This window comes from Acinonyx jubatus, chromosome A2 (assembly GCF_027475565.1).
Source record: "Acinonyx jubatus isolate Ajub_Pintada_27869175 chromosome A2, VMU_Ajub_asm_v1.0, whole genome shotgun sequence".
NCBI lineage: Eukaryota > Metazoa > Chordata > Mammalia > Carnivora > Felidae > Acinonyx > Acinonyx jubatus.
Genome location: NC_069383.1, coordinates 5,648,900 through 5,663,204, shown reverse-complemented (window position 1 = coordinate 5,663,204; position 14,305 = coordinate 5,648,900). Strand labels below are relative to the sequence as shown.

The 14,305-nt window shown below is 50.8% G+C and overlaps 1 protein-coding gene across 12 annotated transcripts in view; it reads right to left on the bottom strand.

Annotated features, from left to right (window-relative positions):
• Window positions 1-14,305, bottom strand: part of PRKAG2 (protein kinase AMP-activated non-catalytic subunit gamma 2) — a 258,595-nt gene that overhangs the window by 49,088 nt on the left and 195,202 nt on the right. For 7 of the 12 annotated variants that reach the window (XM_027051158.2, XM_027051161.2, XM_027051160.2 and 4 more), the window contains one exon: window positions 8,933-9,002. The exons of 1 other annotated variant lie outside the window; for it this stretch is intronic. In XM_027051158.2, the coding sequence (XP_026906959.1) occupies window positions 8,933-9,002 (70 nt within the window). Of the gene's footprint in view, window positions 1-8,932; window positions 9,003-9,405; window positions 9,534-9,599; window positions 9,720-14,305 lie in introns of those variants that run through there. 4 more of the 12 variants (XM_027051167.2, XM_027051169.2, XM_027051168.2 and 1 more) reach the window with 2 other exon arrangements.

The window sequence follows — 14,305 nt, the reverse complement described above, 5'->3', positions numbered from 1 at the left end:
CTGCCCGGCAGGGGAGGCAGCAAATGCTATACTCCTGTCACTTAATCCACATATAATCCTATTAGCTGGAGGCTGCTAGTCTGTCCCAGTTACAGATGAAACTGACGCTCGAAATAACTGGCCTGAGGTCTCGCGGCGACTACGTGGAAGGAATGGGACTCCAAGCCGGCTCTGCCCCCGTGTTCTCAGGGACTATGACACGAAGGACATGTGCAACTCAAGGGGGGCGGGGCACACATACGCTCCAAAGCTCGAGAAGTCCGTGTGGCAGGTGAGAGCCAAACACAGGGTATAAATCTGCACGTGAGAACGTGGACGTGTGTGTTCCCGAGGAGGTCCTCACGGAACAGGTGACCTATAAAACAAGTGGCAGCAGCTTGCTGCGAGTGACAGGTGACCAATGTATAACGGTGAATCACGGGGGTTCCGTAAATTCAGATTCACAGGAAACAGCTCAGAGCGGGAAAGCAGCAGCAAATTAAGCAGATTAAAAAGTGACAACAATTTAACTCAGAGGTCCCCAAATCGGTTTCCTCCTCCGAACTGCCACCCCGTTTCTCATCGGAGATAAGCAAGGCTTCTTTCCCCCCGACGTCAGTGCCGCTGCAATCCCAGCCACAGAAGAAAGATCTAAGAGACGTTTTCCTCGGTTGCCGGATTACGTAAGTAGGTCCTCTGCTGTCACCCCGCACGCCCCCACCTGTCACCACTCTGTGATCAGGAGGCAGTAACTTGGCAAATGGATTTCCACCGACTGCCTTTCACAGAAACGCCTTATTTCTTTACAAGAAAGAACACTTTCTAAAACGCGAAGCTTATGTGCCCGAGTCAAGTCGAAAGCTCCTCACACGGGGAACAAACATGTACTGGAAACGGAAGTCGTCTTCACCACGGCATCTTTGAAACACGGCAACTGTTAAGTTTTCAGTCCCCACCCTCACGGAGCTCACAAGTCAGTGACAAAGAAACACAAGGAAACGCGTTTCTCCTTAACAGCCCGTATAGATATCCAGGGAGGACATGCGAAGTCCTCTCTGGGGCTGTCGGAAAGGCTCCCCCAGGGAAGTGACATCGGGGCTGAGAGCTGACGAAAAGTAGCAGGTGGCCGGGAGGAGAGGAAGCGCAGCCCGGGGAGGGGGGTGCGGCCTGTGAATGTCCGGCAGCCGAGGCACCAAGCAGGGCGGCCGGGACAGGTGCAGGGAGCCGCGAACACAGACACGCTAGAAGGGGAGGCAGGGGCAGGCACCAGGGGCGGCGGAGCGCAGGGCAGGAAACCTGAGCACGGCAGTGATGTGACGCGTGTGTGTTTTTATTAAAAAATTCTTTAACGTTTATTTATTATTGAGAGACAGCACGAGCAGAGGAGGGGCAGAGAGAGAGGGAGACACAGAATCCGAAGCAGGCTCCAGGCTCCCAGCTGTCAGCACAGAGCCCGATGTGGGGCTTGAACTCACGAACCGCGAGATCGTGACCGGAGCCACGGAAATCGGATGCTTAACCAGCTGTGCCACCCAGGTGTCCCACGTATGTGCTTTTATAAAACACCTCCGGGGGCAGCAGCTGAACTTGACTGGAGGGTGGAGCAGGTGCTGGGAGACAGCGGGCTACTTAACAGGTCAGCAGCAACACGGACGGGCTGGCCCCGAGTGACGGCAGGAGTGACGGGCACTGGCAACGGTCCGAGGGCTCCATCACCCAGACGCGGGCACACAAGCTCCGGCATCACTCCTGTTATAACGACAGCGAGGCGGACGTGATGCCACTTACTGAATTCGGCCGGCCGAAACCAGGGAGGAGGGGGTGCAGGAGGCTAGAACAGAGGCCGCGGGCGAAGTGGTCGGCAGAGATGGCCAGCGGCAGCTGCGTACTCAGGAGAGATGTGGGTGAGGTGTCTGTTTGGGCATCATCAGTTATGAAGCACTGTGGTCGCGAAACACGTGGGATTAAATTTTTATTTTTTAATTTTTAAAAAAGATTTTATTTTGAGAGAGACAGAGACTCTCAAGTAGGCTTCACGCTCAGAGCGGAGTGTGGAGCCCGACGCGGGGCTTGATCTTACAACCCTGAGATCGTGACCTGAGCCGCAATCAAGAGGAGGACACTTAACCGACTGAGTCACCCAGGCGCCCCTAAATACATGGCATTAAAACACGGGGCAACAGGCCTCAGGGTAAGTAAAGTGATGGCAGAGAGCAAGGCAGCGGACAAGAAGGCGGGCAGGCACAGGGCAGGGTGGCCGGGAGCAAGTTCGACATCCCACGCTCTGGAAACAAGAGTCGGGACCATCAAGGAGAGAAAAGCAACGGCCAGACGTGCGTGAGGTGGCCACGAGGGGGCTGTGTGGTACACGGGAGCAGAGACCATCTTTGTGGACTGTTACTAAGAGTTGAAGGGAAGAAGGGGCCTGACAGGTGTCCCCCGGAGTCTGCACCAGGCAGCCCCTGGAAATGGCCTCAGTGGCTCAGGCGGAACGTGCCGGAGGTGGGAACACGTAGAGGGTTTCCGAGTAAAAGAGGATTCCGGGCTGGTTACGCACCCTGGCTCAGAGCACAGGACCGTATTTGAAACCTGGTTCTTCACCTTCCCACATACGTCCCGGAGACGGTGACTTAACCTCTTTCTTGATTTCTTCCTCTATAAAATAGGGATGACAAAAATGTTTACGTCTCGAGGCTATTGTGAGGATTAGATAAACGTGAACACTTACAACAGTGCTCAGTGCACTTCGTGCACGCTGGTGAGGAGAACCTCCAATACCGGATATAAACAATCTTTCCATTTCTTTCGAGTCAACTCCAAATGCTCTGTCAGGCTTCCCACTTTAAAATCCGCAGAGGGGCGCCTGGGTGGCTCAGTTGGTCAAATAAACGTCTGACTCTTGATTTCAGCTCAGGTCATGAGTTCAGCTCACAGTCTGTGAGTTCGAGCCCCACGCAGCACTCTCTCTCTCTGTCTCTCTCTCAAAATAAATAAGTAGACTTAAAAAGCCTCAGGGATCCCAGTATAACATCTTTCAGGGACTTTGCAGCCCACGCAGAGCTGCAGGATGGGACCATCCTGGGCACTGTGCCACCATCCGAATCACGGGTCTGGACCGTGGCCCCTGACTGGTGGGGTCGCAGCTGAGGGCCTTCACGGAGCAAAGTCGGTCTTGAGAGGGAAGGTCACGGAGACCAATCCTTCATGGAGAGGACCGGACTGCTGTCTCAGCTCCCGAGGACTTTCTGGAAGTTGCTCGTGAGGCCTAGCCAACAGATCCCGGTTTCAAATACCTCGAGTCTCCCCTCTTTATCTCAGGTAGTCAGGATCTTTCCATTTCAGGTAGTGACACCTCCCCAGGCCACAAGACAACCGTTCTATCTCATCAAATCTAAGATACCATCAAATGTGAAGCTATAGCCTAACTTTAGAGACATTAAAATGTATACCTAAAACCTATTAAATATGGCAAGCTTTTAAATATGGGTCAGCTAGAGATGAAAACAAATTTTTTTAAGTTTATTTTGAGAGCAAGCGGGCATTTGTGTGAGCCCATGTGGGAGGGGGAGGGCAGAGAGAAGGGGAGAGAGAGAATCCCAAGCAGGCTCCACACTGTCAGCACAGAGCCCGACTCAGGGCTCAAACTCAACCAGCTGTGAGATCATGACCTGGGCCGAGATGAAGAGTTGGACGCTCAACCGACTGAGCCAGCCAGGCGCCCCGAGGAAAAAAAAAATTAATTGTAAATATTTCATAAAATTGTAACTACTTTTATAATTAAGAGAGAATCTGTTGTCTGAGATGAGTATGCAAACGGTAGGGAAGGCCAGAGTTTGGATGATAGATGATCGGAGCCTTCCAATAATCTAGAACAATCTAATCATCCTGGAGAGGTACCCAAAGGTGGGGGGTGGGGTGGGCAGAGACTACAAACCTATCACTGTAGCGTCTCTACCACCAGAGGGCAGCACTGTTCACATGAAAGCCAATGTCCCACCAAGTGGACTGGGCTGAGCCTCACTGGGCAGCGGCTCTGAGGCCAGTGATAAGGGGGTGCTCTCACAGGTCCCGGCAAAAACATAGAGAGACAATTCTCCCTGAAGTCAGAGCAGTGTTTCTCAAACTTTGCACCGTCCAATCCCCCTCTGAAACTTTTTATATATTCCCCCCCACCCCCCAACTGTCCTACGCCTGTGAAACTATGATCTGGCAGAAATCCTAGATATCCGTTCACGTAACACGGCCCTTTGGAGAGCCACGAGCCACTGTAATATCTAAGATTTTTTGTCCCCTGACAACAACCAATCTTTGCTCGCTTTGCTCCCCCAGTTGAAAAGGAACGCGTTTGAGCGAGCACCAATTTTTGGTTCTGTTTATAGAGTGGTTGCTGCTTGCTTTAGGCCGTATTTTTGAATCAGAAGAAAAAGCTCAAGTTCACCAGGTGCAGGCCCTGTTTTATGCAGAAAACTCCCGGTGACAACAACAGCAAAACAAGCAGCAGGGCCCCAAGCGACTGTGGATTATGAGGATACGGCTACTTTACTACCAAACGAGGCCTAACATTCTGACCTGACAAGTTATGCTTTGCCTCCTTAAAAAAAAAAAAAAAAAAAGTAGCCCCTGTTTCTTCCCTATTTTTGATCAGTGTAGACAAGGTTGACCAGTCTCGCCGGCAAAGTGAGCTGGAGGTGAGTTCTAGAAAGCTAATAGTTTGGAGGAGGCCGTGAGGGTGAAGAAGGCCAGGGAGGACCCCAGAGGCGGTCTGGGATCAGGGAGGAGGCAGATGGCGAGGGAAGAAGCAGGCTGGAGAGCCAGCTAAGTGAGAGGAGAGCGCCACGGCGAGTTACCAAGACCCTGAAATAACTGAAGAGTCTGTGACAGCTGAAGGGACAAGAGGGAAGCCGGGAGAGAACACGGATACTTCCAAGGGGCTGTCCAATTCTCAAAGCATGCCCAAAGTACAGACTGACTGATCGTGACTGAGCTGCTGGTACTTATCTACAGCATCCCTGCGCTGTGTTTAGGTCCCTACTCAGTACTTGTGCTTGGTCCTGCCATAAAATACGTTCCAGACAGTTCATCCGGATAAAAGAAAAACATTAACATGACTGACCTCTGAATAAAAAAATTGAAAAGCAAACGCATAAAGCGACTGCTATGGGTGAGGCAGTGTTCTCCCCCCTCTGCATACACAGAACCACCGGGTCCCCTCAACGCTCCCGCGGAGTAACACTCACGGAGGCGCCGGACGAAGATTCCGGACACTGCTGAACGCCTACTGTGTGCCGGCCACATCAGGCACGGGGAACAGCAAGACGAACTGTGAAAAGAGGCGCAGAAGGGATCTGGGGGACGGCCTCGAAAAGGGGGCAAGATCTGGGTAGAGCCGCGAGGCATGAGTAACACGGACAGGGCGGAGACAGGGAGGAAGAGAAGGTCTTGCGGTCAAGGTAACGGAACACTCTAAGGCACAGAGACCGTGAGAGGCACGCAGAAATCAAGAGGCGCGCGCAGCGCAGGGTCTGGCCAACTACACCTGGGAGCCAAATCCGGCCTGTGTTTACAAATGAAGGCTCACCAGAGCACAGCTTGTTGGGCTGAGTTTGGGCTTCGGCTGCCTTCCGCCTCGCTGCCGCACGGGCGGGCGGAGGAGTCGTGACCGAGCCCGAGCCACAGACCATCTGGCCCTTTGCAGAAGTGTGCCGATGTCTGTTCTGGAGCCTTGCTACTCACAGAGGGGTCTAGGAAGCAGCTGCCGCTGCCGCCGCCGCCCCTGCGGGCCTGGCAGAAACGCAGACCCCCAGGTCCCAGCCCAGAGCCCCAGAATCAGAACCTGCCCCTTAAAAAGACGTCTGGCGATCTCTGGCACAGACAACCCTCCGATCACTGGCGTGTACGGCTGGGAGGTGGCGGCGAGGTTGCAAATGAAGAGAAGCACCCACTTATCCTATATATAGACGGCAGACAGAGGTAAAGAGCTTCCCGCAAAGGAGGAATCTGATGGTAAGGAGGGCTGGCGGCAGAACGGGGGCAAGGCCGCTGGCGTCAGAATCCAGGCAAAAGATGACCCGGACCCCCTGACCAGGTCACGGTACGGCTTCTCCTTCCTTCCCAGAAGCAAACGACATTTGAAGAGACTACTCCGACTTCGCCAGCGCCCCCAAGTTACTTCTGACAAATACAGTATTGGTTGTAACTTATCAGGAAACAGAAAAACACTCGGTAACGAAACTATTCGGCATCACGTGTTTCTGTGCCTGCCAGACGTATCTCCGTCTAAGCAACGCATCCGGAGAGCAAGGTAGAAACGACGACAGTCATGGTTAAGGAGTTTGAATTTTTTTTAACTTTATTTGAGAGACAGAGAGCGCGTGAGAACCGCGTGCGCCTGTGTGCGTGCAAGCACGCGTGTGCGAGTGGGGGAGGGGCAGAGAGAGAGAGAGAGAGAGAGAGACAGACAGACAGACAGACAGAGAGAGAATCTCAAGCACGGACAGTGCAGAGCCCAACGCGAGGCTCAAACTCAAGAACCGTGAGATCACGACCCGAGCTGAAATCGAGAGCTGGATGGACGCTTCACCGACGGAGCCACCCGCGGGCCCCAAGAAAGAAGTTTACAGATCAAATGAGGATCGATTCAGCAGCCATCTGTGATGAAGGCTGCTAACACGTAGTTCACAGGATATTGAAGGGTGTAATGGCTTAAACTGTGAGGACCTTCCCCACCCCCGCAAATAAGCGTAAGATTCTGCTGGATATTCAGTTTTTCCATCCTATGGATGAATAAGCAATATAAAGTTCAAAAGAAACAAAGCAGCATTTTAGACAAGCATGCCGACACTATTTCTTTTTCTAGCTCTGCTAACGGCTTCCGAGCAAGTGCTTAACGTTCTGCCTTCTTAAAAAAATCTAGAAAAGTTTGACAGGGTTATTTGTGGGATTCAGCCTGCTTTAAAGTAATGACAGCGATATAGATAAAAATAGATGGGCGAAAACAGGAAATCCCTTTCCTTAGATGCTTAGGTTTCATACTTCATATTCATTATGTCGGCAGAAACAATGCAAAAGAAACCAGGCCCGTAGATCTGCTTTGAGAAACGCAACATAATTAAATCAATAAATCTCAAGTAAGAAAAAAAAAAAAAACCCGTCAAATCCATGTCGAGAAGACTCTCCATGTTAAGGTTTGTTAATAAAAGCCTAAAAAGTCCATGAATTCGGTATAATAGTTAATGGCATTAAAAAAAAATAGTAACGAACACGTCCACAGTACTTACTATGGGTTTACACCGTCCTAAATACCATTACACAAATTATCTCATCTAATCCTCAAAACACCCTGGTATTAGCTTCATCTCACAAACGGGGAAAGTAAGGCAGACGGAGGACCTCAGTGATTTGTCCCAAGTCACATGGCTACACGAGAAACGGAGCTGAGATGTGAAGCTGGGTCTATGTCCTTAACCATAACCGTGCTGTCTTTCTAACGCATGTGGTCTCCACTTTCCTCTGGCCCACAAGTGAATCTGCAAAAAGTTTAAACGCAATAGACTCTTATTACTGGTATCAGGGACAAAGAAAACCCCTACGATATAGACACTCGACATCTTAACGGAAAGGGAGGCACACCGTATTGTTCTGTGGACAGTGGCCAAAATTTGACCTGCGATAGGCAACTGATGAGTAATGAGGAGGACTCGATTATAAGATACTGGATTATTTTTCAGTAGGAGAAAATGCAAATTAGGTCCCAGTAAGATTCTGAAATGTATCACATAACTGCTCGTTAATAATAAATATGGATGCAGACTTCTAATGATAATTACTACGCGTGCATTATCTTCTAGCAACGTGCTTGTGAAATGCTGCAGGGAAGCTAAAACATAAAATGAATGCAGGTACAGGCCTAATACTATCTTAGGCTGACATTCTCATGTTGGCCGTGCACGCTTATTTAAGTCATTGCCTGGCTGTAAATGAACAAAAGTATTAAAGTAAAGTTGGCACACGGCACAGCATCCACATGGCACATTCTTTGTTCCAGGAGCTTTATTCCATGAATACTCCTGGGGCAAAGAGAAGTCACTAAATAAATAACGCAAGCACACGAGATAGCGTGGAGTTCTTTCAAATTAAATTCCTCAAACTGTCAAGCATCTCGCACAAAGTTCTTTTCCGACTCTGAGCTCGCCATATTCCATCTCAAATACCAATTCTGGCAAAGAACAAGCTTTGCGCCCTTTGCATTTTAACAGTTTCAAAATAAAATCCAGGTGAAAGCTCATCGCATTCCGTTTCAAATATCAATTTTGCCAAAGAACGAACTCACCCCCTTCAGGTTTCAACAGCTTCCTCACAAGATCCAGGTAAGTAAGAAGCACACAGGGCAGGAGAGAGAAAACCCGAGCGAGCGCAGAGGCGACAGAAATGATGGAGTGACAGGGTCACCTGAACTCAAACCCAATTCGCGAAGCCGCTTCTGGTTTTCCTATTTAACTTTCCCTATTAACCAGAAGACACACCCTGCCGGTGGTATTTTCGGAAATACAGAGCAGGGAACCGGTTGGTGTTACGTTAAGGTATGGGCCATCAACGCAATTTGGTGGTTACCTCTACGTGTACGGCGGCACCACAAACAATTCCTGTTGCATGACACCTGGCTCTCCCTCGAGTTGGGCTGGTTAGGACAAAAGGGCCGCCCCTCGGAGCGGATGGCCGGGTTTCGGGGCTCCCCTCCCGGACCCAGCCCGGATTCCAACCCCCCCCCCCCACCCCCGATCGGCCCCCGCGGGCCACTGCAGACGTCCTCGGCCGGCTCGGCGTCTGCATCCCCGGCCGCGCTCGGCAGCCGGGGCCGCACGGCCTCCGGGGCGTGAACCCCGGCGGTCCCCGCGCCCCGGCCCCTCGGCGTCGAAACGGAGCGCGTTCCGGCGGGGGCGGGGGGGGCACTCACCTTCTTCTTCCAACTCGAATTTCTCCAGCATGCCGGCTTCCGCGGGTCCCGGGGCCGCCGCCAGCGCCGCCTGAGGAGGAGGAGGAGGACAGGGATCAGCATGCGCTCGGCGGCGCTCGTCCCGGCCGCGAAGGCGGGGGCGCGGGGGTGCGGGCGGGGACGCGAGCGGGGGCGCGCGGGGCGCGGGCGGGGGCGCGCGGGGGTGCGGGCGCCGAGTGCGGGCGCGGGCGGGGACGCGCGGGGCGCCGTGGGGAGGGGCCTCCGGGCCGGCGGCGGCGGGCGGGCGGCCCGGCCGGGGCGGCCCCGCCCGCCGGCAGGGAACCGAGGGGGAACGGAGAGGACGGCGCGGCCCCGGCCCCTCAGCCCCCGCCCCCGTCCGGGGGCCGCAGGTGGCACGGGCCGCGGCCTAACCCGCCGCCCCTCCCCGAGTGGAACGGTCCGCCCCCCCGCCCCCCGGCGGCTTTGGTACGGACCGGCGAGGAGGAAGCGTGGGAAGAGGACCCCGAGGAGCCCGGGGCCGGCTCGCGCGACGGCGGCCGGGGCGCCCCCCTCCGGCCGCGGCCCTCCTTCCCGCCTCGGCCGCCGGGCCGCCATTAGCGGAGGCCCGTTTTCCCAGCCTCGCCTGGTCCTCCCACCTCCCCCCGCCCCCCCGCGCTCCCCCGCTCACCTTCCCCGCCACCCACCGGCGGCGCGTCCCCGCAGGGTTAACCTGCGCAGGTGTGGTCTCGGCCAGCCCGGGGGTGGGGCGAGAGGGGAGCGCCGCCGGGTGGGCGGGGCGACGCCCGGGAGAGAGGGGCGGGGGCCTGCGGGGACCCCGGAGGGGAGAGGGCAACGCGGACGGGGGGGGGGCGGGGTGTGATGGCTTTTCTTTTTTAAATTTTAGATTAGACTATCCATCCCCTGCCCCCATTAAAAACAAGAAATGTTCCGGGGATTACACGTATTGTAGCTGCACTTTGTTGCTATCAGTTTTACCCAGCCACGGAAGTCTTAATTTGCTCCCTTTCTTCGCAGCTGATCCTCCGCTTGGGCTGAGCCATTGCCAAAAGCTCACACAAATCTCAATCTGGCCCCGGCCACTCCTGTCACCCTGGATCTGGGTATCTGAGACGCCGCTATCGGCAGCCGCTCGGGGTGGCAGGCAAGCGAAGCTGCCAGAGCTGCCTGGGAGAGCAGGGCAGTGGGAGAGGGGACAGGCGCCCCACTCCCCGAGGCTCTCCGGTGTGACAGCCAATTTCTGCCCCATCTACGGGGTGCCCTTAGCTCACTGCAGACTGCAAGGGCCCTGGCAGATTAGCTCCCTGGCGCTGATTAGGGCTGTAAAGTCCCCGTCCCCCCCCCCCCCCCCCCCCCCGAAAGGAAGCCTAGTTTTATCACTCTTGCAAGCCTGGCCTGGAAGAGGAAGTACTAAAATCTCCTTTGCGGTTCCTTTTTGCTCTGTCATCTCGGTTGGGCCAATCCCCAAGTTGAGACTTAGCTGCTTCTCCTCAAAAAGGGTATGTGGGGGGCGGGGGGGGGGGGGAGAAGAGGACAAAACTAATTTTGTAAGACCTTTGTTGGTCAAAACAAAACAAAACAAACCAAAAACAAACCCTGCAGCTGCGTCATATTTAACAGCAAGAGCCTGAATGCTTTCCCTCTAAGCTCAGGAACAAGGCAACTCTGCCTGCTTTCACACTATTTTTATTCAACACATCGCTGGAAGTTCCAGCCGCGGCAGTAAGGCAAGAAAGAAAGAAAAGCCATGCAAATTGCAAAGGAAGAAGTAAAATCCTCCCTATGTTCAGATGACATGGTTGTCTTCACAGAAAGTTCCAAGGAATCTATTGAAAAACAAAACAAAACAAAAACAACCAAAACGAGAACTGGTGAGTTCAGCCAGGTCGTAGGCTGCAAGATCAACACCTAGAAATCGATTGCATTTCCACCTACTAACAATGAACATGTGGAAAGTGCTATTACAAACAATACTATGATCAACTGTAGAGAACATGATGTAGGGATACACTTAACATGTACAGGATCCGTATGCTGAAAATTACTACGTGGTTGTAATGGAAGAAATCCTAAATAAATGGAGAGACATCCCGTGTTTATGCATGGGAAGACCCAACATGGCAAAGTGGTCCGTCTTCCCCCAGATTGATCTCTGCGTTTAATGCAATTCCCACCAAGATCCTAACCAGGTTTTCTTTCTTTTTTTTTTTTTTTTTTTAACTTTACTTCTTTATTTCGAGAGACAGAGGGAGAGAGCACGCGCACAGGAGAGCGTGAGGGGGGGAGAGGCAGGGAGAGAGAATCCCAAGCAGGTTCAGCACTGTTAGCACAGAACCTAATTTGAGGCTCAAACTCGTGAACCAGGGGATCATGACCCAAGCCGAGGTTGGACGGTAGACAAGATGAACTCATTCATAAATTTGTGTGGAAAGGCACAGGCTGTAGAATAGCTAAAACAGTCTTGAAAATGATGAGGTAGGAGTAGTCACTACTGTTTGGTACTGGTAGGGGGAGAGACACATAATCAACCGAAACAGAGAACTAGAAATAGACCCACATTAATATGGGCTTGAGGAAGGTGCAAAAACAGTGGTGCAATCAGACGCGGATAGGCAAAAAAAATAAGCCTCAACCTCAATGTAAGCCTCACACCTTATACAAAAATGAACTCAAATTGGGTCATGGACTTAAAAATAAAATGCAGAATTATAAAACTTCTAGAAAAAGAAAAGCAAACCATTTGGGATCTATTACTAGGCAAAGAGTAAGGCTTGATATCAAAAAGCATGATCCATAAAAGGTAAAATGAACACAGGGAACCCCAGTAAAATTAAAAATGTCTGCTCGGGGGGCGCCTGGGTGGCGCAGTCGGTTAAGCGTCCGACTTCAGCCAGGTCACGATCTCGCGGTCCGTGAGTTCGAGCCCCGCGTCGGGCTCTGGGCTGATGGCTCAGAGCCTGGAGCCTGTTTCCGATTCTGTGTCTCCCTCTCTCTCTGCCCCTCCCCCGTTCATGCTCTGTCTCTCTCTGTCCCAAAAATAAATAAACGTTGAAAAAAATAAAAAAATAAAAATAAAAAAAAAATGTCTGCTCGGTGACAGACCTTGTTAAGAGGATGAAAAGACTCGTGCCAGAATAGGAGAAAATACTTGTAAAACCGCAGAGCCAACAAATGACTGGCATCTGGTAGACATAAAGAACTCTCAAAACTCCAGCTTAGAAAAATAAAAGTTAGAATTCAGTTAGGACAGGAAAAAGACAGGCAAATGGCAACAAGCCCGTGAAAAGATGTTTGACAACACGAGCCATCAGGGACGTGCAAATTAAAACCACGGTGAGCTGTGACCACACCCCTATTAGAATGGCCAAAACAAAAATAAACAGCACATGCTGGTGAGGACCATCGCTTCTGCATTGCTGTGGGGATGGCAAATTATACCACTGCGCTGGAAGACAACTCGGCAGTTTCCTTTGAAGCTAAACACGCAGGCTGCTACGTGACACATCGTTTGCAGTCTTGGGCATTTATCCTGGGAAATGGAAACTTACGTTTACGTGAAAACCTGTATACCATGTTCATAGAAGTTTCATTTGTAATAGCCCAAACCAGAGATAACAGATGTCGTTCAGCAGGCGACTGGTAAACAAAATATGTTACGTCTATACCTGGGAATAGTACTCAGCAATAAAAAGGAATGAATTATCGATACACACAACCACTCGCATGGATGTCCAGGGAATTAGGATGAATGGGAGAAACCCATCCCCAAAGGTTACGTACTATGTTACTCCATTTATATAACATTCTTGAAATGACTAAATTGTACAAGTGGAGCACAGATTAGTGGGTGCAGGGCTCAGGGTGGGGGTGGGGGCAGAGGTACCTGTGGCTAAAAAAGGGCAGCACGAGGGGTCCTTGTGGTGAAGGAACCGTTTGGCATCTTGACTGAATCAATGTCAGCATCCTGCTTGTGTTATACTGTCTTTTTCCTCCCATGAGTCAAGCCACACTTATTTGTGTGGAGGAAATGACCAGTTAGGGTAATTAAAAAAAAATTTTTTTTATTGAGATAGGATTCACATACCATAAAAATACGTGTTCAGTATATTCACCGAGTTGTGCCACTATCTGTGTTTACAGCATTTCATCATCTCAAAGAGAAACCCTGTACCCACTAACTAACGGTCATTCCTTATCACTCTCTTAAGCTCTCTCTATTCCCAGCCCCAGGCAACCACTAACCTATTTTCTGTCTTCATAGATTTGCCTATTCTGGCAAACTTCGCTGACGTGGAATCATAAAATGTGTAGGTTTTTTTTTTTTTTATCTCTAGCTTCTTTCACTCAGCGTCCACGCTGTAACATGGATCAACACTTCCTTTCTTTCTATTGCTGAGTAATATTCCATTGAATGCATAGACCACATTTTACGTATCCATTCTCCCCATTTTGGCTATTGTGAATATTGGTGCTATAAACATTCATGTACAAGTGATCTGTGTGGACATATGTTTTCATTTCTCTTGGGTATAGACCCAGGAATAGAATTTCTGGGTCATATGGTAACTCTATATTTAACATTTTGAGAAATTGCCGAACTGTTTTCCACGGTGGCTGTACCTTTTTACATTTTCGCTAGCAATGGGGGGGGGGGGGGGGCGTCCATTTCTCCTGCGCTTTAGTTTTGTAAGATGTTACCCTTGGGGGAAACCAGGTAGAGGGCACACGTATATTACAACTGCATGTGAATCTACAATGAGCTCAAAATAAAAAGCTTAATAATAATAAAAAAAAAAAGCACAGGGGTACAGAGTGGAAGTGTCAATCATTCTAATTTTTGAAAGGTCTGCATTTTAATTTCTTGCAGGAATCCTAGTATAATTGTAAAAACAAATCTCGAATTGGTGTTTATTGGAAGTATCATCAATTTCACCTGTACTCCTGATGAGTTGTTTTGGGGAGGCAGAAACGGGCCACGAGTGGGAGTATGTATTTCCGGAAGCTGTGTGCTCGCAAACGTGGTTCTCAGGCTTAAAAAGTCCTGTAGCCATTACTGCTGAAGTTGGTAGAGAATAGAACTTAAAACAAATTAATGTCAGTTTCTCAGATTTCACTTCACTTGATAATGGGTGTGCAGGAGAAGGCTCAAATAAAACCGTTTCTGTCCTATATGTTCGGGAGGCAGAATTTATTTCCACGGGTTGCTTTCACTTAGTAGGATAGCTCCCAGATTAAACCGTCCTCTATAATATACCAGGTCAATTTCAGGAATTTGAGGGTCTGCAATGTACACACTTGTTGACAGGGTGAAATGAGTGATGGATTGGTTGGCACAAACCATTTAAGGTTGGTGATTGTTAGTTGCCCTTTCATGGT